Source organism: Scyliorhinus canicula, chromosome 12 (genome assembly GCF_902713615.1).
Source record: "Scyliorhinus canicula chromosome 12, sScyCan1.1, whole genome shotgun sequence".
NCBI classification, from domain to species: domain Eukaryota; kingdom Metazoa; phylum Chordata; class Chondrichthyes; order Carcharhiniformes; family Scyliorhinidae; genus Scyliorhinus; species Scyliorhinus canicula.
In genome coordinates, this window is record NC_052157.1 from 60,542,847 (window position 1) to 60,570,538 (window position 27,692).

Here is a 27,692-nt window from a genome sequence, read left to right on the forward strand (position 1 = left end):
ATACACTCCCAGGGCTCCGCCTGTAAATACTGATACACTCCCGGGGCTCCGCCTGTAATACTGTTATACTCCCAGGGGATTCACCCTGTACCTACTGATACACTCCCATGGCTCCCCCTGTAAATACTGATACACTCCCGGGGCTCCCCCTGTAAATACTGATACACTCCCGGGGCTCCGCCTGTAAATACTGACACACTCCCAGGGCTCCCCTGTAAATACTGATCCACTCCCGGGGCTCCGCCTGTAAATACTGATACACTCCCGGGGCTCCCCCTGTAAATACTGATACACTCCCGGGGCTCCCTGTAAATACTGATACACTCCCACGGCTCCCCCTGTAAATACTGATACACTCCCAGTGCTCCTCCTGTAAATACTGACACACTCCCGGGGCTCCGCCTGTAAAAATTGATACACTCCCACGGCTCCCCCTGTAAATACTGACACACTCCCAGGGCTCTGCCTGTAAATACTGATACACTCCCAGGGCTCCGCTTGTAAATACTGATACACTCCCAGGGCTCCCCCTGTAAATACTGATACACTCCCGGGGCTCCGCCTGTAAATACTGATACACTCCCATGGCTCCCCCTGTAAATACTCGCACACTCCCAGGGCTCCGCCTGTAAATACTGATACACTCCCGGGGCTCCGCCTGTAAATACTGATACACTCCCGGGGCTCCCCTGTAAATACTGATACACTCCCGGGGCTCCGCCTGTAAATACTGATACAGTCCCAGGGGATTCACCCTGTAAAATCTGATACACTCCCAGGGGATCCACCCTGTAAATACTGATACACTCCCGGGGCTCCGCCTGTAAATACTGATACACTCCCGGGGCTCCGCCTGTAAATACTGATACACTCCCAGGGCTCCGCCTGTAAATACTGATACACTCCCGGGGCTCCGCCTGTAAATACTGATACACTCCCAGGGCTCCGCCTGTAAATACTCGCACACTCCCAGGGGATTCACTCTGTACATACTGACACACTCACGGGACACCCCCTGTAAATACTGGCACTGTCCCTGTCCCCATTGCCCTGCACAATATTTCGTTCCAGATAGAAGTCCGATTTCCTTTTGTATACCACGAGCAAACCTGCCTCTGCCACCCTCTCAGGAAAGTCATTCCAGTCTCCGGCCATCCTCTGCATGAAAAACAATCCTTCTTCACATCACTTCAGCTCATCGGATTGATTTTGCTGAGAAAGTGACAGGCTGAGGTTTTCACCACGCGCTCATCCTGACAGATGGCAGAATACAAAATTTCAAAGTGAGCAGCTACTTATACTGCCTGAGGAAAAGGGTGCTGACTGGAAAGTATTTGATTGGTCAAGTGTTTGCCGTGGAGGTTGCAGCCAGGAATTATTACCTAAATGCAAAAGAAAAGTGCAATGGCTGGACATGTTCCTTTTGTCAGCAGACAGCATGTCCCAGGTGTATTTTTGAATTGAACAAAAGAATGGGGAACAAATAGGTCCCTGGCGCATTCTTCCTGACTTCCCTTGACCAATCAGAGTGGACATACCAACGAATTGCCGCCCTTCTCTCCGGTTGTAGAAATCGTCACTTCCTTTGAAATTTGGCATTCTTGTGACTGTCCTGATGAACTGCAAGGTGAAAACCTTGGAATGCAAATCTCAGTTCTCATCAACAGTCAGTAATTAACATGTCCAGACCAATGGTGACAGCATTTTTAAATTGGTTATCTCACGGTTGGAAAATCCAATCCAATTTGTTCATTCCAAGTGTTGTCCATTCCTGCAGTCAAAGATGTAACAGTGAAGGAGACAGGGCAGGTGTCAATGAAGTGCCAGTCCAACTTTACGATACCCAAGATTGACACAGTCACGTGGATGTATGCATCTCATGTGAGTATTTATTGTATTTCTCTGTGTTCAAAGCTCTCATTTCCTAATTTCCTGTTTCAAAACCGAGGACGGGATTCTCTGATCCTGAGGCTAAGTGTTGACACCGTTGGAAACTCAACACAGCCCCAGGATCAACAATTCTGGTCCCGACAGGGGGCCAGCATGGTGCTGGAGCGGTTCACGCCACTCCAGCTGCTGATTCGGCCGTGGAATGAGTGCCGGGCGATGCGTGCATGCGCAGGGGGTCCTTCGCGAACCCGCGCATGCGCAGTCCTACTGGCGCAATTTCCGTGCATGCGTGGTGTCTCCCTTGTCCGCGCCGGCCCCGACGCAAGATGGCGTAGGAGTACGGGGGCCGGTGCGGAAGAAAAGAGGCCGGGAGACAGAGAGGCCAGCCCACCGATTGGTGGGCCCTGATCCTGGGCCAGGCCACATCAGATGCCCATCCACCGGGGTCGGACTCCCCCCCCCCCCCCCCCCACAGGCCGCCACCCGACCCTTCAACGCCGAGTTCCCACCGGTTGAGAGCAGGTGTGGACGGCGCCGGCGGGGCTCTGCGTTTCCACGACGGCCGCTCGGCCCATCCCGGCCCGTGACTCGCGCCACGCCAACCACGCCGGTGCCAATGGTGCCAATTCTCCGCTCTGTGGAGAATCGCCTGCTGCCATCGGGGCGGTGTGGCGCGACTCGCTCCGGTCGTGGAGATTCTCTGGCCCGGCCATAGCCCCTAATGTACATCCCCCACCCCATACCCTCGCCACCTCTTATCCTTCCCTTCGGTCATGGTTCAGCACTCCTCTTGATCCATGAGCAATGCCACTGGTCCTCCACATAAGGGCATAAGAAAATGGAGCAGGAGTAGGCCATTCGGCCCCTCAATTATGTTCCTCCATTCAATAAGATCATCGCTCCTCTGGTTGTTCCACTTTCTGCCTGTTCCCCCCATAACCTTCAACTGCCCCGTTGATCAGTAATCTGTCTGACTCAAACTTGAATATAGCCCCACTGCTCTTCAGGAGAGAGAATTCCACATCCTGACCATCCTCTGAGTGAAGAGATTCTTCCTCGTCTCCATCTTCAATGGTAGACCCCCTCATTCTGAAACTGTGCGCTCCTTCTCGTTTTAGATTCTCCCCGCACGCCATGGGGGGGGGGGGGGGGGGGGGGGTGGGCATCCTCTCAGCATCCACCCTATCAAATGCCCTCCAAATGTGATATCCCTCAATCAATCGCCTCTCGCTCTTCTAAACTCCAAATGGGTACCAGCTCGAATGGGTCCTGGCCCAACCTGTTCAAACCTTCTCCAATAGACAAACCCGCTTCATCCCAGAAATGGGCTCCAGTAAACCAGAATGTTACACATGCCCCACGGTGGGTTCTAAGGCAGGGGGGAGAGGGAGCATCAATTTGAATGGACGGAATTTCCCTTCTCACCCTGGAACCTGTCTGCCCAATTCCAGTCACAATTTCATGCTAGAGGTGGGCAGGGCCTGAGGCGGGAAATGCAGCCTTTCATCAGTTAAGACCAATTGATGGCCTTTTGAAATGAAAATGAAAATCGCTTATTGTCACGGGTAGGCTTCAATTAAGTTACTGTGAAAAGCCCCTAGTCGCCACATTCCGGCGCCTGTCCGGGGAGGCTGGTACGGGAACCAGCGTTCCTGCGTAACCTCAATTTTTAGGCCATGACCCCGTGATCACCCCCCCTCACAACCCACTGAGGCATCGACTACCCCCCAGGGACCCCTGGGACCTTACCGACGGTCCCTCAACTTAGTTGCAGGCAGAGCTCTGCCGTATAGCTTCCTTTTATTAAATGTAGAGTACCCAATTATTTTTTTTCCAATTAAGGGGCAATTTAGTGTGACCAATCCACCTACCCTGCACATCTTTGGGTTCTGGGGGTGAGACCCACGCAGACACGGGGAGAATGTGCAAACTCCACACAGAGAGTGACCCAGAGCCGGGATCGAACCCGGTCCTCAGTGCCATATGCAGCAGTGCTAACCACTGCTCCACCCTGCCGCCCCCTGCAGTACCGTCTCTGGCTACCACAGCACTGTGTCTGGCCGGGTTGAAGAGCTGTCAGCTAATCTGATCGGCCGACAGCTCTCAGACTCGGGAGTTCCTTCCACAGAGCGGACAGAAGCCCTGCCCACTGAGAATCAAATCTCAAGTGAGCGTTAAATGGTAGTGGGAGTTCGAGATTTGTCGGTCGTGCATTAAGCACCCACTCTCGGCATGGTGAGCACCGATCACTCTACATTCTTAAAATCATACTCCAGGAGTCTTCGGACCAATGTTTAACTCTGTATAACTCTATACAATTCTGTACCACTATGTGAAAATCTGTACAACTCTGTATAAATCTGTATAATTCTGTGTAACTGTAGAACTTCAAATAACTATAATTCTGTGCAATTTTGCATAACTATGTATAACCCAGCACAACTCTGTGTAACTCTGTATAATTCTGTACTACTCTGTGTAACTCTGTCCAACTTTGTATAATTCTGTGCCACTCTGTATAACTGTATAATTCTGTACCCCTTTTGTCATGTGAGAGTACCTTCCAGAAATGGGTGTTTAAGATATGTACCTTTAAGAAATGGGTGTTTATCAGTGATGTCAGAGTGTGGGTGGAGCTGGGCTGTCTGGCAGCTTTTTTCCTTTTGTTTTAGGCTGTTTGCTGCAGGGTGTGTTCTAGTTTCGTTTTCAGTGTTGGAGCTGAAGCCAGACAGAGCAGGTGTACTGTTGATCTCTCTGCCATGAAAAGACTATCTCTTGATCATTTGGTGAATTCAGAATTATAAATTTTTCGGTCGTGAATGTAAGCCTGATGTGCTTCTGTTAAAAGGTGTTTCTTCTGTCTTCTGGATATTGTTTGGGAAGTTATTAAGGATTACTTCGTGTTGTATTCTTTGGGGTTGTATTTGAATTAATGGTTGCTAAGATGTTCACTGTATGTTTTAAAAAGGTTAACTTGAGTTCATAGAATAAACATTGTTTTGTTTTTAAAAAGTACTTTTCCATTTCTGCTGTACCACACCTGTAGAGTGGGCCGTGTGCTCCCCATACCACAATCTATTAAAAGTTGTGGGTCAGATGAACTCCATGATACATTTTGGCATTCTCTAAACCCTGGCTCATAACACTTTGTAAAAGTCTGTATATCTCTGTGTAATTCTGTGCAACTCTGACAGCGCTGTATAACTCTGAATAAATTTGTATAACTCTGTTCAACTCTGTAACTCCACAAAACTCTGTGTAATTCTGTGTAACTCAGATTAATTCTGTACAACTTCTTACAATTTTGTGTAACTCTACAACTCTGTGTAACTGAACAACACTGTGTAACTCTTTATAACTCTGTATAATTCTGAATAACTCTGGATAACTTGTGCAACTCTGTATAACTCTATACAATTACGTACAACTCTGTATAAATCTGCTTAGATCTGTACAATTCTGCCCACTCTGTAAAACCCTGTATAACTGTATAATTCGGTACAATTCTGTACTATTCAGTAAAACACTGTATAATTCTGTGCAACTCTGTATAATTATGTACAACTCTGTACAACTCGATGTAACTCTGTACAACTCTGTATCACTGGGTAGGTTTCTTTGTTTATGAATCTAAGGGCTGGATTCTCTGATTCTGCAGCTTTGCCCGCAGGATTCGTCTGGTCTGACGACCAAAACGGCGTCGCCACCCCGCACCGATCCTCTGCCTGGTGGGGGGGGGGGGGGGGGGGGGCTAGCAGCCGCGCCACGTAAAGCCATGGCTTTACCTGCAGATACGGCCGCAGAATGGCCGGCTTCGTGAGTGCACATACGCAGGGCAGCGGACTGCAGTGGCTGCACCGTGCAACATGGCGCCGGCCATGCGCGGATCTGGCCTGCCAACAACGGGCCCCCTGTAACCCCATTCGCCACCCCCACCAGTCTCCCCAGCCCCGCCAGCGGATTGACACCCCCCCCCCCCCCCCCCGTTCAACGCACACAGGCCCCACGCCATTGAGGACTCGGCCCATCGGGGACGGAGCATCAGGGGAGGGCCTCAGGTAACATCCTGAGGCCGTCCTGGCAGTGTACTCCTCGAGTATGCCATTTTTGAGGGGCGAAACATCGGAAACACAGTGCCACCTCTGATTCCAGCGTAATAACGCATTCTCCGGCTGATCGCTGGACGCAATGTCGGCGTCACCGATCGGAGAATCCAGCCCTAAGTGTTGACTCCAGTGCAGAATTTGTGGAGTTTCACAGCAGCAAAACTGGTGGCGGTATTGGGGGATTGACGGTTTTGGCTATGGATCAGCATGTCCAAAGCCTGGGACATTCTGTGCAGGCGCTGGCTGAGCCTCAGGACACAGTTGTCGCCTCACGTGCAACCATGTGCCAAAGCCATCTGGACATCACAACGACGTTGCTGAGCGTGGCTCAGTCACAGTAGGCCATGGCTGGGAATATCGGCACCATTGCCCAGACACTGCCAGTCATGGAGGCCCGCTCTGGTCTCGGCCTGAGCAAGAGGTGGACCATCTCCATCTGGGACTGCGACACATCACACTGCGTTTCTGACGCGAACGCAGTGTTGACGCGAACGCAGAATTCATGGACTTCCATGACAGCAAAACTGGCGCCACACCTGGACCTATTAAGGGGCTGTTAAGGAGCTAGCACTAGTGCCCCGTGGAACACAATTGATTCCATTGGAAACGGTGCCGGATTTGCCACTTCGTGTTTGACACTCAGGAGGCTGACAAGCTGCAGCCGCATATACACACTGCACTCCCCACACACACCATCCCAGCCACCAAGATGGCAGCAAGGAGAGCAGCCCCAAGATTCACCTGAGCTGGGCTGGAGACCCTCCTGGAACAGTGGAGGAGCGGTGGATGTCCTGGTACCCCGGCCCGAGAAGGAGGCTGCCAGCCGCCGTCACTCATCGTGCCTGGGTGCAGAGGCGGTGAGCGCTGTGGGCACCGTAGTCCGGACCAGCCACCAGTGCCGTAAAAAACTGCACAACCTCCTTAGGACGGTCAGGGTGAGTAGGCAGCACTGTGCCCCTGGCACCAACCCCCGTCCCACACACCCGTTTCCCCCCCCCCCCATTCTGCACTACATGTCAGTTCCTATATCGGCTGCCATGGCTGGCTCCCTGGCCACTTAGGTCACCAGCTATCCACCCCCTGGACAGCAGAGTCGGACTGGCTAACAATATCATTTTCTATTTCCCCGCCCCAGGGGAAGGCCGCACACAACCACCGGGAGCGGGAGAAGACAGGAGGGGGACCATTGGACCTGCGGCCCTCACCATGGCAAAGCAGAGGGCCCTGGACGAGGTCATCGACCCAGAGGAAAGGGAGATCGCCGAGGTGGAGTTCAGCCGCGGGCGAGGAAGTGAGACCCTGCTCAGTTGCACTTCCCCATGACACGTGTGCCAACACCCCTCAACACCACCCCCACACCATCCTCACCCCCATACAACCCTCACCTTACACCACCCCAGTATCCCCCACCGACACGCCCACCCCCACTCCGCCCTGACCCACGGTCTAATCGTGCGTCTTGTCTTGTGTCTTGCAGAAGATGCTGGAGATGGGGCGGGTCATTCTGGCGTCTCCTGTCCCCAGCCAGTGCCACAGCCGGAGCATCCCCATGAGCCGAGCAGTTATGGGAGCAACTCAGACTCTAGCCCTCCGTCCGAGACTCAGGACACCCCGGAGCTCGGGACGGATGATGTCAGTGATTTCCCATCGCAGTTGTCTGCAACACCCTCCACCATCCCAGAGACAATCACCTCGGTTGGGCATGTTAGTGAAGAAGCTCCGTGGGCAGCATGGTAGCATTGTGGATAGCACAATTGCTTCACAGCTTCAGGGTCCCAAGTTCGATTCCCGGCTTGGGTCACTGTCTGTGCGGAGTCTGCACGTTCTCCCTGTGTCTGTGTGGGTTTCATCCGGATGCTCCGGTTTCCTCACACAGTCCAAAGATGTGCAGTTTGGGTGGATTGGCCATGATAAATTGCCCTTAGTGTCCAAAATTGCCCTTAGTGTTGGGTGGGGTTACTGGGTTATGGGGATAGGGTGGAGGTGTTGACTTTGGGTAGGGTGCTCTTTCCAAGACCGGTGCAGACTCGATGGGCCGAATGGCCTCCTTCTGCACTGTAAATTCTATGATAATCTATGACTCTCTCTGGTGATCAGCACACAGCTGAACCGATACAGCAGGTAGAGGTAGGAATTCCAGAGGGTGTGGACGGTCATAGGGCGGCCTGACTCCAGGAATTAGCTGCCGTCCAGACGGGTTTCTGGAACGGACAGTCCCATCAATCGTTGAGATACACACAGCCAGGGACTACATGAGGGGTTGTTGGTGAGCATCCAGCACCTACAGGTGCAGTTGGAGGAGTCCAGCTGCCTGAAGAGGCAGGAGGTGGTGCTGACCATGCGTGCCACCCAGGCCAACACCGCATGGGTGACATCCGCAGTGAAGGCATTGGACGTGATGGTTTTGGCTATGGATCAGCATGTCCAAGGCTTGAGGCATTCTGTGCAGGCACTGGCCAAGGCTCAGGATAGGGTTACCGCCTCACAGGCAGCCATGTGTCAGAGCCCCTTGGACATTGCAGCGACGCTCCTCAGCGTGGCCCAGTCACAGCAGGCTACGGCTGGGAACGTCAGCAGTATTGCTCAGGTGCTGACAGACGTGGCACAGACACAGAGGAGGTGGCCCAGTCCCAGAGGGAGATGGCGCAGTGATGGGACCCGTGCCATTGACTTCCGCAGGCGAGGTGCCGGAATACCACAGCACCTCAGACTCCCTCCCTCCCCTCCCCCCACCTGCCCCAGGTGCATCTGGTGGGCAGTGGGCAGAACAGGGCAGCACCATGTCACTCGAGACACCCGAGGAGCAGCTGGGCCTATAAAGGCCCAGTCTCCCCAGAAGACGCCCACCAAAGGGGACCCAGGACGCAGGGCAGGAATCACAGCAGGCCATCTCCACTCCTGCTGAACATTCTAGGCACAGCTTTAGGACCCGTAAGGCCAAGAGGTGAGACACCAGTTAAGTTGGCACAGATGCAGGGCACTGTTTAGTTATAGGGGCCAGGGCACAAATCTGTAAACATTTGCTCACATTAAGCACCTGTTCCCGCTGTTACAACCTGCCTCAGTGCTCTGTCAGATGGGTGTGAGGGGTGGGCTGGTCTGGGTTGGCCAGTGGGTGGGAATGGGCGGACGTTGTGGGCGGGCTGGTCTCAAGCACCCCACCCTCGATAGATGGCACCATGTGATGGAATGGCCAGCTCGCATGCAGGGATCATGCAGGTGGATGCTGGAAAGTGCAGCCGTGGGCAGGAGTCAAACGTTGATATACGATGTGGAGCAACAAAGCTCACCGCAGAGTGGGTTGTCATCATCCTCCATCCCATGGACCAGACCCCCTGTTGCTGCCAACCCACCCCGTAGTGTGGCAGGTATGTATCACGGAGGGAGTTCAGGCGGGTGGTGGCCGGTAGGGGGGGGAGTGAGTGGGTATGGGGGTGGGATGCGCCTGGCCAGTCCCCTCCCCTTGCCAATGAACCTGGAGGTGATCAGAGCATCCCATGCACATTGGCCTTGGAGCACACATCGTGCGGCCTCCCGTGCCTGCCTGGCCTCCATGTCCTGGCTATTACACGCTCCTCAACATCCTCCTTGTCGGATGAGACCAGGTGGTCCTCCTCCTCCTCCAGTATGTCACCCCTCTGCTGTGCGATGGTGTGAAGGACACAGCAGGCCGATGCGGGCGCCCCTCTTAGCATCAGACTGGAGGACCCATCCAGAGCGGTCCAGGCACCTGAACAGCATCTTCAGGAGCCGAAGCATTGCTCGTTCACAGACCTGGTCACTGTATGGGCACCTTTGTATCGGTTCTTTGTGCGGTCTGTGGCCTCCGGATAGGCATCGTCAGCCACGACCGCAGTGGAGAACCCTTGTCACCCAGTAGCCAAACCCCGCAGCCGGAAGTTTGGCATCGGAAACAATTATCCGCCCAATCGTGTTTCGCAATTTCAGCGTCGGCCAACAGAGAATCCCGCCCTATAACTCTGTATAACCCTGTGCAACTCTGTGTAACTCCGCAATACTCTGTATAATTCTGTGTAACTCTGTATAATTATTTACAGTTCTGTACCACTCTCTAAAACTCTACAATTCTGAGTAACTCTATACAACGCTGTGTAACTCTGTGTAATTCTCTTGTTATGGGCCAGGGTTTAGAGAACCCCAAAGTGTATCATGGAGTTCACCTGTAGCCATCTGAGATGGCCATCTGCAAAGGATCATGGGAATTATGGCCAACCCAGGCCTCAGACAGATACAGAACTTCTGTGTATTTGAAACGCAGGTAGCCAGACCTGATAAAAACACCCGCTCATTTGCAATCCAATGGCCCATTTCCCAGGACAATAGGACTCCAATCAAGAAACCGATACCAGCCACAGACTGATTGGCACCACTCCCTTTACTCAGAGAGCTCAACTGCCAAGGTCAATGACCGCTAAGGACCTGCCCAGCCACCAAGGCACCCGCTCCTTAATTGGCCGAAATCAAAGGCAGTGATCAGAGCCCTGTCGAACTATTGGGTCCAAGATCAAGGACCGCCCCAAAGAGCGCAAAATCCCAGAGGGATAAAAGGGGACACAGCCATGTCAGCCTCTTTTGGGATCAGCCTGTGCCCACACCAACTGCAGCATAACGACCAGACAGCCAAGTTCAAGACTAACAATCGCTACCTGACAGATGAGCCCAGTAGAGACAGAGCCATTTCTTCAAACCAGCCGCATGAGATCAAGATAAAGGCCTTATCCATCTGCACAGTGCCGGTCGCCCTGAAGTTAAGTATAGGTTATTGTCGCTGATAGGTGTAGTTTAACTCATAGTAGATATTGTGTTTGCATGTCAAAGTAATCCTTGTGTGTGTAAATAAACCATCTTTTTAACTGACTAACTGGTTGTGTGGTCATTTGACTGATGCAAGGGAAAGACTTGTGGTTCACCGAGATAAATAGAAATAACCACAGTATTTGCGACGCTGTTGGGACATAACATCATATTATAAATAGAGCCTCATATCATAAAGGGGAACATTATTGGCAACTCTGATGGGACTCGATTAGAAGTGACTTTGTCACTCCGAGAGAACCCACAAACTTAAATCGAATTGCGTGAAAGAGAAAGAACTACAAGTGAAAGCCGCATATCGATCAAATAACCAAATTTCGGAAGTGTGTACTAGCCTTCATGCGTAGCTAACAGGGCAAGTAAGGTAAACTCGCTAGCATTGTGTAAAATTGTCGAGAGAATTGTGAACCGGAAAATAGCTTCGGCCATACCTGCTGTTCAAATCGCTGCCTTATTCCCCTGTCCCACATTAAAGGTAGGGAAAGGGAAATTAAAAGTAGAGCAAGAAATATTAGAGGTGGAGCAAAAGAAATATTAGACGCAATGGCCACTAAAGCAATAGAACGTTTAATGAATCCACAGGAACTCGAGGTTGCAGCGACCAACAGAGCAGAGCAGTGCCCCATATGGGAGGAAGAGTTGAGGAAGTATTTAAAGGGGAAAGGATGGCCCCTTTGGTCCAATTTTTGTGCAAATGATGAGTCAGTTCCAGGAAGCATAGGACAAACTAGGTGGGACAATCTAAGTGAGGCCATAAGAAAAATGTAGTAAAGGTCCAAAAGCCGATGGCAATAGTGTCCTATTTGACACAGTTGCGAGGCACAGAGGATGTCGTGAAGATGCTCCGTAGGTTAATTAAGAAGGAAGAAAAGAATGAGGGAAACAGTAGTGAGAGAAAAAAGATTATTGAGCAACTCCGGGAACAGTCAGGAGCTAAAGATAAGGAGATGGCTGATGTGAAACGAGCACACCAATCTTGTTTTGTTCACCTTAGCAGCTTTCAGACCCTGTATGATAAAGCCGACCAAGATACACAGCGCGCAGTCCTGGTAAGAGAAGAAACAGAACAGCAGGTAGCACAGTTAATGAGTCAATGCGCGGATTTAAAAGCTGCTTTTAAATCTGTGCATTGTGGAGCACTCCACAACTCCACGAAAGAACAGAGACAGAGTACAGTAGACCACGTGAAATGCTGACAACAGATAGAGAAGTTACAGTCACTGCTCTCAGTGCAGAATGGATTTAGGTATATATTTGGCCAGAATTTAGTCGAGGAAGATGCTCCCGATTGGCAAGAATTAAACAAAAGCGCCCAAAGATATGTAGAGGACATGGGGAATCAGAATCGAGTCTACCACGCCCCAAAAAGAAAAGCACCCGCACCACCGACTGCACAGGCAGCACACACCCCCACTCACAATTCGACTCCCATGAATCTGATTACCATACAGCGCAGGTCATCGGATCAGGATGAGCCTGATGTCGTTTACACCACCCCATTATCCATAACTCAATTAAGAGAAGCTTGCCCGCAAATTAGTCCATTCCAGCCCACCGCAGACCTACACAGCTTCTTTGAGGAGGTGCGCCAACAAAAAGTTATGTACGGCCTAGACGAGAGGAAGGAAGTCAAACTCATAGTTATGAGCCTTAGCCAGTCTGTAAGATCAACTTTGCCTGAACCCCAAAATGTAGCAGGAAGAACCCTACAGGAAATGAAAACGGACATTTTAGATGCAATCGGGTATAACAAAGGAGAGCCAGTTGAGGGTTGAAATCACTGCAGGAAAAAGAAGGGAGAACATCTGACCACATTTGCAGGTTGCCTTTGGATTCATTTTATGGTAGTTTACGGACAATTGAACCACGCACACCTAAGTGAGGAAGACACCACTAAATGGTCCCGCATGCCACAGACGCAGGTCAAAAGGCTTGTGTGAATTACGACCCCACAGACCACACACACAATGAAGTGTGAGTATTAAAATGACTTTCCAGAGCATGGGAACAATCCCTACACCGACAGACAGATCAGGAAGAGCAAGAAGCAAACATGCACCCAGTTAGAACTAGCCAGGACCCAGCATGGATAAACAAAGGTAGACATGAAGGACAGCACCCCAGAGCACAGACACCATGAGGTTGCTATAATTGTGGACACATGGGACATTATGCCCGCGACTGCCGACAAAACCCCCCGAACCAGCACCGATACCAACAACCAAACCCCCCACCTAGGAACAATGTTAGGCCCATGCATAATGTTAGCGCCCGTTCAGACAATTTAGCGATCAGTTGCACAGATTGACGGTGTTCGGACTCCCCAACTTGGGTCTGTGACACACTCTGGGACAAATCAGGCAGACCAGTAGTCACAGGCACAGTCTGGGGACAACCAGTCAAATTTCTTTGGGACACAGGAGGGTACCGCACCACTTTAAACTCCTCCACCATGTTTCAATGTGGCAAATGGCCCACCACAGATACCATCACCCTTAGTGGATTTACCGGCCACGCACAGCAAGGATACATCACAGCTCCCGTACCGATTCACATAGGGAACATTAGCACCAGGCACCCCGTTGTTTTAGTCGACTTGCCCCAAACAGCTGAGCACATTAAAGGCATTGATTTTATGAGCTCCCATAACCTTTCGTTTGACCCAGTCAACAAATGTGTATGGAGAATGGCCAAAACATCTCCGGCCCCCGCTACGCTCACAGTGGGGGATTATAAAAACAGGATTTGCTCAGTAGGAGACTATTGGTTTAATCCGCAAACAATTAGTGCAGTCCAGACGATTAGAGAGGTCCTCATAAAACACAAAGCTTTGTTCGCACAACACAAACACGATTGTGGGAAGATCCCAGGTAAGGTCACAATTTCAGGTCCCGATCTAAAACCACAGAAGCAATACTGTTTCCCACAGCAAGCCAAGGGTGAAATTTCAAAAGTTATTTATAGTTTATTAGACCAAGGAGTTATTCGGCCCATAGCATCCACAAATATTGCCCCAATTTGGCCCGTAGAAAAGCCCGATGGTTCATGGCAATTAACGATCGACTACCGAGGACTGAACAAGGTAATCCCTTTAGCAGCCTCCATTGTTGCTATGAGTCTCGAGACCATGCTCAAGCAGGGAGTACAGGCAAAGTACTTCACAGTGCTGGACATCAGCAATGGCTTTTGGTCCATCCCGCTAGACAAGGCCGGTCAGTATAAGTTTGCTTTTACATTTCAAGGGCAGCAGTACACATGGACATGCCTCCTGCAAGACTTCCATAACTCCCCCTCCATTTTCCACCGGCAATTGACCAACGGACTTTGTAAATTTTCCCGACCAGAATGCCTTATACAATATGTGAACGACTTACTCAAAAGAGGAGCATGTCGCATCCTATCGGAATTACTTGGCCTCCTGCAATCCATCGGATGCAAAGTCAACCCCAAAAAGACCCAGATTTTAAAAGAAAAGATTCTTTATTTAGGCATCATCATCACCCATGGGAAGAGAAATATTGAACAGAAATGAATCGATAGTTAAATTGCCCCTGCCCCAAAACGACACTGCACTCTGGTCATTCTAGGTTTAGTAGGATATTGCCGCAGTCATATCGATGGTTTTGCCACAAAAGCAGCCGCACTCTCAGAGCTCCTTAAAAAGAATGCCCCATTGGAATGGTTTCCGCACCACACAGACGACATTGAAGATTTAAAATGCGCCCAAGGCACAGCCCCCGCTTTACAAGTTCCAGACCCAGACTCGCCGCATGCCATCGAAGTGGTAGCCACCGACCGAACCCTATCAGCAGTACTCCTGCAAGAATGACATGATCGCTTTGGACCCGTAGCCTGTATCTCAAGAGTTTTGGACCCCGTAGAGCAAGGATTCTTATCCTGCGAACAGCACTTGCTTGCAGTCTTTTGGGCAGTACAGTATTTTGCATACATCACAGGCCTTAACCCAGTCACAATCTTGACTGAGCTCACCCCCACGCAACTACTACTAGACGGTAGATTAAAGGACGGTTCAGTCAGCCAGATCAGAGTAGCTTGCTGGACACTACTGTTACAAAGCAGGGACATTTTAGTGAAACGCACCAAGACCCACACATTTCTAGTTGATAATCTCCAATATGCAGGGACCCCACATGAGTGCCAGATCATAGCAGCCCAACACCACACAGGACCCTTTATCCCAAAGTCACTAAACCCAAGAGCAGGCAGTAAAGCACAGCATTCACTAACCACAGGGAACGCTTTAAAAATTTATGAAGACACCTGAAGCTTAAGTGGGAAGAGGAGCTTGGGGGGGGGGGGGGGGGGGGGGGGGGGGGGGTAGATGGAGGATGGTATCTGGGCAGAAGCCCTGAGCACAGTAAACACGACCGCAACATGCGCCAGGCTCAGCCTGATCCAGTTTAAGGTTGTGCACCGGGCCCACATAATGGTGGCCCGGATGAGCAGATTCTTCGGGCTGGAGGACAAGTGTGCTAGATGCGCCGTAGGGCCAGCTAACCATGCACACATGTTCCGGTCGTGCCCTAAACTCAGGGGATATTGGATTCGCAGATGTCATGTCCCGGGTATTGAAAACTGGGATTGTAATGAGCCCTGAGGTGACAATTTTTGGGGTTTCGGAGGAACCGGGAGTCCAGGAAGAGAGAGAGGCCGACGTTCTGGATTTTGCTTACCTGGTAGCCCGGCGACGAATACTGTTAGCTTGGAGGGACTGAAAGCCCCCGAGGGCTGAGGTACGGCTAACGGACATGGCGAGCTTTCTTGGCCGAGAGAAAGTCAAGTTCGCTTTGAGAGGTTCGCCCGAAGGTGGCAGCCATTTATTGACTTATTCGCAGAGGAGTAAGCGTCAGCATGGGGGGGGGGGGGGGGGGGCGGGCTATGGTAGAGTAGGGTACAGTAGGGGGATATTGAGGCAGGTCCGTGCGTGAACAGAGCCGTGGTTTGCACTATGTTTAATTTGTGTCTTGACTTCTTTTTTTTTTGTTCTGTACAATGTCACTTTTTCTATATGCCTAAAATACCTCAATAAAATTGTTTGTTAAAAAAAAATTATGAAGACGGTTCCTCCACGATAGACAATGGAAAGAGAATAACTGGTTGTGGAATTTATATAGAAGACGCGCAGGGACGCCCACTGGAAGAGATCTCTTTGAAATTATCCCACCACCTAGGTACACAAGCAGCAGAACTCACAGCCATAGCCTATGTAATGAAATGAAAATCGCTTATTGTCACAAGTAGGCTTCAAATTAAGTTACTGTGAAAAGCCCCTAGTCGCCACTTTTCAGCGCCTGTTCGGGGAGGCTGGTACGGGAATCGAACCGTGCTGCTGGCCTGCCTTGGTCTGCTTTCAAAGCCAGCGATTTAGCCCTGTGCTAAACAGCCCCTGCATATGTAGTTCAGCACCCCGATTCTTTCCCAACCCCCGCAGACATACACTCGGACAGCCTGTATGTGTGCAACAGCTTAACAGAATTCCTATCCCTGTGGGAATCTCAAGTTTTCATATCAGCCGATGGAAAACCCCTGCCCTCTGCCCCATTGCTGAAGCATATTCTCAGGACAGCCTCAGACCGCAGATATGGTATTATTAATGTAAGGAGCCACCATCGCTCGTCCCCACCCAGTAATGTAAAGGCAGACGCCCTAGCCAAGGCAGAATCATGCCATGGTCACTTTTGGCAGCCCCCAGCAAGCGAACCGATACACGCAGTCCAAATTTCCCAGACTAATATTGAGGATCTATCTCAGTCCCAAAAAGCAGACGACACCCTCAAACAGGTTTTAGAAGGCAACTTCCCAGCCGCCTATGATAAATGGAAGGACAAGCTGACGGTACAGGACGGCATAGCTTTAAAAGACGGAATTTATGTGGTCCCCACCCAGGACAGAAATCAGCTAATTTACCAATTTCATAATGGACATGGACATCAGGGGATAGACAATACCATTGCCCATTTAAGACCTTTGTGTTGGTGGCCCGATGTAAAATCCGATGTAACTCATTATGCAGAGAATTGTCTTATCTGTGCTCAAAACAATCCCGAACAGTACACAAAGAAAGGACAATTACATCACACCCGACCTGTTAATGGCCCCTGGACAAACATGCAACTCGACTTCATTGCCCCCCCCCCCCCCCCCCCCCCCACCACTTGCAGAGATGGTTTCAAGTACATGCTAGTTGTAATCAACACCTTTACTAAATGAGTAGAAGCATTTCCCTATCAGACAAACACAGCAAAGGCCACCGCTAGGATTTTGACCCAACAGATATTTAGACGCTCCCCATAGCATAGAGTCAGACCAAGGTTCCCACTTCACCGGCAGAGTCATGCAAAATGTTCCAAATATTTTTGGGATCAGGCAAAAACTCCACATAGCGTATCACCCCCAATCCAGCGGCACCTTAAAAGCGACCATTAGGAAGATGGTGCAACAGAATGATACCACATGGGACACAGTTTTCCCATTTGCCCTTATCTTTATTTGGAACACCGTTTCCAGTTCCATAGGTTTCACCCCCCACACTCTCATGACCGGACAGCCCATGAAGGGAATTGAATATTTATTAGGTCCGATTTGGCAAGCCCCACAGTAACCACCCTCACCCAAAAAAAGCAGTCCAAAAGGTCACAGAGAATATTAAAGCCGTACAACTTGCTGCAGCTGTCCGACGAGGCGCTAGAAGGAAGCAGTATATAGCCTGCTTTGACAAAACCGTCCACTCCGTACACAGTCGGTCAGCAAGTAATGGTTTCCCTTTACAATCCGAGTTCTTTCCTCACGCCCAAATTTGCATGGCCCTACTCAATTTCAGACAAAGTGAGCCCCTCCGTGTACAAGATAACGTACCCCAAAAGCAAAACTGGTTGGTTCCACATCAACCAACTCAAAGTCCACGGATCCCAATGTAGCCACTCCCACCACATCTCTCTGGCAATAGGAGACGATTCCACCCCGCCCATCGACAACCTAGTCCGACCACTTCGCCGATCCTCCCCCAGCCATGCCAGTATGTCCACGCCCACAGGCCCGAACTTGTCTCCACCCACAGGTACAGAATTTCACCTTGACCTTGACACCGATGATCACTATCCCTGACCACTGGTGCAATCTCTCTGCCCCCAGTCACCCCAGCCCCTGGAACCATGACTTAGATATCTTTGGCCCCCTTTTCCAGCCACCGCCACAGCCACCATCCCAGCCACCGCTCAAGACAGTAACTTTCCCTCCACTCCCACTGCCCCTATGCCTCACGACAAACAAGCCCCTCTTTGTCACCGTGACAACTCTTGTAGACTGGTAAGACACGACGATTCAGATTATCCGACGGCCCACACAGCGTTGGCACAGTAACGGCTGACACGAGTCTGGCTACCGGGAGATGGTGATGATTCAGACACTGACTCTCGTTTCGGTAATGCTTTTACAACGCTGTTTGGTACAGAACACTGAGGTGTCCAGATGATGAGAAAGAGGCACAACCTAAGTATTAAGGCCTTCCCACCTTTTTCCTTCTACTTTTCTTCCCAATACATGGTTTTAATTGATGTTGGCCTGACACCCAATTTCTTGATATAGTCATAATTATTCTTCTAACAGAGACACAGATGCAATTTACTGACCAATGGCTGTTAAAGGCACAATTGTTGGATCTCACATGACTTCAAATTCTTTCCGCTCATTAGGTCACCCAGGTAGAGAGTCACGGCACTAATACCCACCCTACCTGAGGAACCCAAATGCATCCGGTCAGTTAAGCTCGGGTAGTGGAGTAACGGCACTGATCACCGCCCGACCTAGGGATTCCACCCATTCTTGTCCTGCAGAGGCCCACACACACCTCATGTTCCCATTACTTCATACGCTCTGGAATGGTTCTCTGTATTCTGCGTTGCCTTTGGCAGGCCTTAGTTTCACATTCTCTGCTCTCCCTTTGGTTGTGGTATACAGAATGCCCTTTGCCACGGTTCTGTATGCTCACCCTTCTTTCCTTTACGTCTCGTGACCCCCTGGTCGCTCCCCACGTGCTATTTACACAGATGATATAATTGGTTGCCACATATGCTGCTGCACGTGAACTACCTCCCCGCATCGACCACAAGCTGCGAGAATCTCTGCGCTATAAAATTGGTATTTCTTGTCTTTCAAATCGTTATTTTTTTTTTAAAATGAGGGAGTCACATATGGTGACGATCATAATGGGTAATTGGAGTAAGGAGAGAAAGACAAATAAAATGACATATTAACCGAAGATAATTGAATATTTAATAGTGAAATGTTTTATAATGACCCATTAGAGATTAATTAATGTATGATGTGTTAATAAATATGAGGTAAATGCCCCAAAATAAAGGATAGGATAGAGTAGAACCTGGCCTTGACCAAGGGTGACCGGGACACCAAGGATGGATAGGGATCAATAGTGTGATCCACCACACTTGTGTTCAGGATCAAGAGGTCGGGATGTAGCCATCTGAGATGGCCACCTGCAAAGGACCATGGGAATTATGGCCAACCCAGGACTCAGAGAGATAAAGAGCTTCTGTGTATTTGAAACGCAGGTAGCTAGACCTGATCGAAACCCCCGCTCGTTTGCATTCTAATGGCCCGTTTCCCAGGACAATAGGACTCCAATCAAGAAACCGATAGAGCCACAGACTGATCGGCGCCACTCCCTTTACTCAGTAAGCACAACTGGCAAGGTCAATGACCGCTAAAGACCCGCCCAGCCACCAAGGCACCCGTTCCTTTATTGGCCGAAATCGAAGGCAGTGATCAAAGCCCTGTCAAACTATTGGGTCCAAGATTAAGGACCGCCCCAAAGAGCGCAAAATCCCAGAGGGATAAAAGGGGACACAGCGATGTGTCCTGTCTTTTCTGGACCCGGCCTGTGCCAGCCTCTTTTGGGATCGGCCTGTGCCCACACCAACTGCAGCATAACGACCAGACAGCCAGGTTCAAGACCAATGATCGCTACCTGATGGATGAGCCCAGCAGAGACAGAGCTACTTCTTCAAGCCAGCCACGTGAGATCAAAACAAAGGCCTTATCCATCTGCACAGTGCCGGTCACCCTGAAGTTAAGTATAGGTTATTGTAGCTGACAGGTGTAGTTTAACTCATGGTAGATATTGTGTTTGCATGTTGAAATAATCCTTGTGTGTGTAAATAAACCATCTTTTTAACTGACTAACTGGTTGTGTGGTCATTTGACCGATATAAGGTAAAGACTTGTGGTTCACCGTGATAAAAAGAAATACCCACAGTATTGGCGACGCTTTTGGGACATAATATCATATTATGAATAGAGCCTCATATCATAAAAGGCAACACACCTGACCTTCAACTTTTAATAGATTGTGGTATGGGGAGTACACGGCCCACTCTACAGGTGTGGTGCAGCAGAAATGGAAAAGTATTTTTTAAAGGAAAACAATGTTTATTCTATGAACTCAAGTTAACCTTTTTAAAACATACAGTGAACATCTTAGCACCATCAATTCAAATACAGCCCCAAAGAATAAAACACTAAGTAATCCTTAAGCTGTCCTTTTAACATCCATAAGACTTAAAAAAGAACTTTTAACAGAAGCACATCAGGTTAAAGTCACTACTGAGAACAGTTATTAGTTTTAAATCAGCAAAGGATCGATTTACATTCTTTAGATTACAGAGAGAGACGATTACCCCTTCTGGCTGTGACTGCAGCTATCCAGCTTGGAAAACAAAACTAAACACACCCTGCAGCAAACAGCCTAAAATGAAAGTAAAAAGCTGACAGACAGCCCAGCTCCACCCACACTCTGACATCACTGATAAACACTCATTTCTTAAAGGTACATTTCTTAAACACCCATTTCTTAAAGGTATTCTCACATGACAATCTATACCTCTGTACAATTCTGTACCACTGTGTAAAACTCTGTGTAAGTCTGTATAATTCTGCATGATTCTGTAAAACTGTATAACTATGTGTAACTATGTGTAACTCTGTATGGCTCTGTATACCACTGTGATACTCTACAACTGCAAAACTCTGTAAAATGTGTACAACTCTAAAACTCTGAATAACTCTGCAAAACTCTGTGTAGCTCTGTGTAACTCTGTGTAACTCTGTATAATTCTGTACACCTCCCAATACCTCTTCATCTCTGGACTCCTCTCGATACCTTGTATTCCTCTCTCTAACTCTGTATAACTCAAACCTTTGCAGATCAGGACTGATGTGATTGCCCAGTTTAAGATACTTAACATCGGTGATGACATTACACTCAGCATACACAACGTCAAGATGAAAAACGCTGGGACGTATGCCTGCGATGTCACCAAAAAGAAAATAATCCTGCTGCGACGTTTCTTTTACCTCATTGGTTAGTCTTGCAGATGTACTTACTCTCTGCCTCTTTGACTCTCTCTGTCTCTTTGTCTCTCTGCCTCTCTCTCTCTGGGCATGATTTAAAGGCCACGCCACACTTGAGTGAGAGCGCAACGCAGCCATCAGATTGCGGGAGAGGCCAAAACCGAGAACCACACGGCTGGATCAGTTTGCGATCTAATCGCCCCACACCCGTTGGTGAAATCAAGATCCCGCCATGGTGTGCTGAGAAACCAATAATCACCATTTAACACCAATCTCTATACAATTAACGGGTGCAAACCCCCCATCCAATGGCCTCCAGTGATCGAATGGCTTCCCCAGAAAACTGGTCACATGGATGGCGATTAGTATTTCTTATTAAAAACGTGAAGCTGGTGGAAGGGCTGCTGTGGGGACCCAAGCAGGTGAATAGCCATCTTTGCTCCTAGACAATGAGTCTGGGGCACTGGTGTTGCTGCCTTGGTGCTCGGGGGATGGGTTGACAGTGGGGGGTGCAGCCCCCAGAACCAGCCTCGTTTGGGGTGGGCCACCACCGGTGTGGGCGTCAGGGGGTCGCCCATGGGCTGGGGAGGGGCCGTCTCAGCGCCTGCAGGTCTACATGTCAACCCCGGATCGTGTGTACCCGTTATAATGGCAATCCCAGCCCCTGCTTGGCAGCCCCACGACCACCTATATCTACTGCTGTCCGTGGAGACCTCTGGCTGCGTGACTGAATGCTATTGCTAATAGAGAATTGGCAATCGTAGTTAAGTGAGCACAGCAAAGCTATCAAGTGTATTCCCCTGGGTTGCCGTGCCATATGGCATGTGGTAGTTATTGCCTAGCTTCCCAATCAGACGGTGATGCCTGGACACTGTGCCTGAGCACTGCGGGAAGCAACACCATGGACGCAGCGGCCATCATCCGAAAACCCAGGGGCTGGGCCCCAGCACCAGGGAGATTTCTGTGACGGGTGTCTGTGGCATTGGGTGTATGGTCTGGTGTCCAGGAGCCCCTGGGTGTGCATGGCAATGCGTGTTGGATGGCAGGGGATGTGGGGAACAGCAATGGGGGAACTGGAGGGTCCCAGGATAGGGTACGCCACCGGTTGTCAGTCTCACATCCTCTCCAATTCCTGACAGATATTACACAGGATGGATGATATCTTGGACCCCATGGAGGCTGCCCTCGCGGTGCTGCTAGTAGGCCTGGCGGCCAAACGCTGGAGAAGGCAGCGTCAGCAGCGTCGGCAGAGGTTCGAGTCACTGGCTCGTGTGCAGGGATCTGTCCCACACCCTGTGGACCCGGCCGCCCAGCAGGCCAGGGAAGGACCCAGAGGGGGAGGCCCGCAACGGCCCAAGTTATACAGGCGTCGCTGACCTTTCGAACAGGTGACGGATAGCACATGTCACTGGAGGCGCCGCCTCAACAAGTAGATAGTGCAGCACCTGTGCCATGTCCTCGTGGGCTTGGCACCACGTGGACGAGGATGATCCTTGCACCTCATGACCATCAAGGTCACTGCAGCCCTGAACGTCTACCACAGGGTCATTGCAGGGCTCGAGCGGGGACTTGTGTGGCATCTCTTTTTTAAAAAGGATTTGTATTCCAAATTTTCAACATTTTTACTATTTACAACAAACACAAAACTCACCCAACACATTAAACCAGCCCCCCCCCCCTCCTCCCCCCATATCTCCCTCCTCCCTCCCTCCCTCCCCCACCCTCCTTCAGCAGTCAACGGTAACCGGCTCCCCAAAATACAAAATGAGCAAACTCCAACTATTGTCGGACCCATCACTCACCCACCCTGAGAGCAAACTTCACTTTCTCCAGAGCCAAAAACTCCAGCAGGACCCCCCGCCACACCAAGGCACAGGGTGGAGGAGCTGACCTCCACCCTAATAAGACCTGCCTGCGACCAGTCAGTGAAGAGAAGGCTCAAACATCTGCCCCGTACCTGCCTGCAGTTCTGGCCGGTCCGACGCCCTGAATATGGCTTCTTGGGGACCGGGCTCCATATCCACATGTCAAACCCGCAAAATTGTGCTGAACAAAACCTTTCCAGCCTCGCACACAAAGTCGAGGCATTCACTCTCCGAGGCACCTCACAACACAGTCCCTCCTCCAGCGCCGCCCCAGATCTTTTCTCCCATTTTATCTTAACCCCCTCCATGGACACTCCATGCTCCTCCAAAATTCTCCCATAAATCACCGAGATGTCCCCCACTCCCCAACCTCCCCGCTGACAGCACCGCCTCCAATAAAGATGAGGCAGGCGCCAATGGGAAAGTCAGGGAGACATTCCTTGCAAAGTCCTGTACCTGAAAGTACAGGAAACTCCCCCCCCCCCCCCCCCCCCCCGCACCAACAACTTCCCATTCAGCTCCTCCAAGCTCACAGATCACCCTTCCAAAAACAGATCCTTCATGTCCCTAATCCCCTTCCCTTCCCATCCCCGGAACCTTGTATCCAACCACCCTGGCTCAAACCCATGATTTCCCCTAATCGGCATCCCCCTGACCATGCTCCCAACCTAAAATGCTGCCTAAGCTACCTCCAAATCTTCAGTGTGGCTACCACCACACTTGGCGGGGTTTGTCTGGGCAGGGAAGGTGGCTAGGATTAGGAAGGTGATTCTGCAAAGGGGACAGCAGGTGGTGGTTGGTGGAGGGGGGGGGGGGGGGGGGGGAGGGGCTAGGCCTCCCAAATTTGATGTCTTATTACTGGGCGGCGAATGTAGCGAAGGTTCAAGGATGGAATAGGGAGGAGGGGGTTGTGTGGGTGAGGGTGGTGGTGGGCTCTTGCAAGAGGTCGGGGTTGCGGGCACTGGCAATGGCTCCGTTCCCAATGGCCCCGGGGAAGTATTCGGTGAGTCCAGTGGTGGACTGGATTGGATTCATTCATTGTCACATGTACCGAGGTACAGTGAAAAGTATATTTCTGCGAGCAGCTCAACAGATCATTAAGTACATGAAAAGAAAAGAAAATAAAAGAAAATACATAATAGGGCAACACAAGGTACACATTGTAATTAGATAACACTATGCTTCAGCTGATGTCGGTATTATCTATTATGTATTTTCTTTTATTCCCTTTTCTTCCTCTGTACTTAATGATCTGTTGAGCTGCTCGCAGAAAAATACTTTTCACTGTACCTCGGTACATGTGACAATGAACAAATCCAATCCAATCCAATCCACCAGCGGACTCCCCAAAATCTTCCCCGGGGCCATTGGGAGTGGAGCCATTGCCAGTGCCCGCAACCCCAACCTCTTGCAAGAGCCCACCACCACCCTCACCCACACAGCCCCCACCTCCCTATTCCATCTCTGAACCTTCTCTACATTCGCCGTACAGTACTAATACATCAAATTTGGGAGGCCTAGGCCCCCCCCCCAACACACCTACCCCCCCCCCCCCACCCCCCCCCCCCCCCCCCCCCCCCCCACCACCACCTGCGACCCCTCTGCAGTAACACCTTCCTAATCCTAGGCACATTCCCCGCCCAGAAAAACGAGGCCATCAACCTGTCCACCACCCTAAAAAAAATTTGGGCAAAAAGACCGGCGGGCACTGAAACAGAAACAAGAACCACGGTAAAATATTCATTTTTCATGCCTGCACCCGCCTGCCAATGACAGAGGGAGATTGTCCAACCTCAGCCAGTCATCCTTCACCCGCCTGCCAACGACAGAGGGAGATTGTCCAACCTCAGCCAGTCATCCTTCACCCGCCTGCCAACGACAGAGGGAGATTGTCCAACCTCAGCCAGTCATCCTTCACCCGCCTGCCAACGACAGAGGGAGATTGTCCAACCTCAGCCAGTCATCCTTCACCCGCCTGCCAACGACAGAGGGAGATTGTCCAACCTCAGCCAGTCATCCTTCACCCGCCTGCCAACGACAGAGGGAGATTGTCCAACCTCAGCCAGTCATCCTTCACCCGCCTGCCAATGACAGAGGGAGATTGTTCAACCTCAGCAATTCATCCTTCACCCGCCTGCCAACGACAGAGGGAGATTGTCCAACCTCAGCCAGTCATCCTTCACCCACCTGCCAACGACAGAGGGAGATTGTCCAAACTCAGCAATTCATCCTTCACCCGCCTGCCAACGACAGAGGGAGATTGTCCAAACTCAGCAATTCATCCTTCACCCGCCTGCCAACGACAGAGGGAGATTGTCCAAACTCAGCAATTCATCCTTCACCCGCCTGCCAACGACAGAGGGAGATTGTCCAACCTCAGCCAGTCATCCTTCACCCACCTGCCAATGACAGAGGGAGATTGTCCAACTTCAGCCAGTCATCCTTCACCCGCCTGCCAACGACAGAGGGAGATTGTCCAACCTCAGCCAGTCATCCTTCACCCGCCTGCCAACGACAGAGGGAGATTGTCCAACCTCAGCCAGTCATCCTTCACCCGCCTGCCAACGACAGAGGGAGATTGTCCAACCTCAGCCAGTCATCCTTCACCCGCCTGCCAATGACAGAGGGAGATTGTTCAACCTCAGCAATTCATCCTTCACCCGCCTGCCAACGACAGAGGGAGATTGTCCAACCTCAGCCAGTCATCCTTCACCCACCTGCCAACGACAGAGGGAGATTGTCCAAACTCAGCAATTCATCCTTCACCCGCCTGCCAACGACAGAGGGAGATTGTCCAAACTCAGCAATTCATCCTTCACCCGCCTGCCAACGACAGAGGGAGATTGTCCAAACTCAGCAATTCATCCTTCACCCGCCTGCCAACGACAGAGGGAGATTGTCCAACCTCAGCCAGTCATCCTTCACCCACCTGCCAATGACAGAGGGAGATTGTCCAACTTCAGCCAGTCATCCTTCACCCGCCTGCCAACGACAGAGGGAGATTGTCCAACCTCAGCCAGTCATCCTTCACCCTTCCCACCAAGTTAGTGAAATTGAACTTCCGGAGACCTGCCCAGCCTCGGGCCACCTGCACCCCGAGATACCTGAAATGGGACGCTGCCAGGCGGAATGGCAGTCCCCTTCCCCACCCAAACCCCCGAACCTGGAGGAGAAATCACAAAGTACTCACTCTGCCCAAATTCAGCTTCTACCCGAAGAACGTCCCAAATTTCTGAAGCAAACCCATGATGCTCCCCACTGAAGAGCTCAGCTCCGAAATATATAAAAAGTAATTTGCATACAAGGACACCCCTTGCTCCACCAGTCCACCACCTCCCCCTTTCACTAGCCCCTTCCACAACCCTGAGCTCCTCAGCGCAATGGCGAAAGACTCTATGGCCAAAGCAAACAAAAGGGGGACAGAGGGCACCCTTGTCTTATTCCCCGGTGCAATGCAAAGTGTCCTGAGTTCATATTATTCATGCGCACTCTCCACATTGTCTCCTTATACAGCAACTGCACCCATGTCACAAACTTCAGCCCAATCCCAAATTTCGCCAACACCGCCATCAAATAACTCCACTCCACCCAATCAAACACCTTCTCCGATTCAAACGTCACCACCACCTCCATCTCCCTTCCTTCTGCCGGAGAAAGCACAATATTCAGCAGCCTCTTCACATTCAATGACAGCTGCCTACCCTTACAAACCCTGACTGATAATTCCCAATCACCCTCGGAAGGCACACCTCCAACCATTGCGCCAGCACATTTGCCAATACTGTGACATCCACATTCAACAGAGATATGGGCCTGTACGACCCACAATCCACTGGATTTTTATCCTTCCTTAACAGCAACGAGATGGAGCCCTGTCCCATCATTTTCGGCAAGAGCCCTTTCCATCGTATCCTCAAACATTTCCACCAACAACGGCGCCAGACGATCCTTAAATCTTGTATAAAATTCGACTGGGAACCCATTGGGTTCAACTGCCTTCCCCTCCTGCATCTTCCTGATTGCCACCTTCACTTCCTCTACCCGCCTCGGCTCCTCCAGCCTGGCCCTTTCCCCCTCACCCAACCTCTGACACTCTATGCCCCCAGGAACTCCCTCATCTCCTGTTCGCCCTCTAGTGGATCAGACTTGAATAAGTCCCGATAAATCTCCTCAAATAACTTGTTAATCTGTTCCGGAGCTACTAGCAATTCCTCATCTTACCCTGAACCTGAACTATGTCCCTCGCAACGACCTATCTACGAAGCTGACCTGCCAACATGTGCTCTGCCTTCTGCCTATTCATAAACAGCCCTTCTCGGCTGATGCACCGCTTTCGCTGTGGACAAAGGTCGAACCTCCCCGACAACTCCTTCCTCTTTGCCAGTAGCCCTGGACCCCGCAAGCCCCTCCCATCTACCTCCTATCTACCTCCAAAATCTCTTCCATCAATCATTGGTGTACTTCCCTCTCCTCCCTATCCACCTTACCATTAAATGAGGTGTCCCGTCCCCCCCACTGCCTTCAGAACCTCCAAAACCGCAGAAGGCAAGACCTCCCCCGTGCAACTAAACCCAACATACTCCTCAATCATTTTCCTATCTTGTCACAG

General features: G+C 50.7%; 1 protein-coding gene across 3 annotated transcripts in view; it reads left to right on the plus strand.

Annotated features, from left to right (window-relative positions):
• The window catches only part of LOC119975239 (sperm acrosome membrane-associated protein 6), a 65,099-nt gene that overhangs the window by 30,864 nt on the left and 6,543 nt on the right, over positions 1–27,692 (plus strand). For all 3 annotated transcript variants that reach the window (XM_038814903.1, XM_038814904.1, XM_038814905.1), the window contains 2 exons: positions 1,778–1,881; positions 21,072–21,228. In XM_038814903.1, the coding sequence (XP_038670831.1) occupies positions 1,778–1,881; positions 21,072–21,228 (261 nt within the window). The remainder of the gene's footprint in view (positions 1–1,777; positions 1,882–21,071; positions 21,229–27,692) is intronic.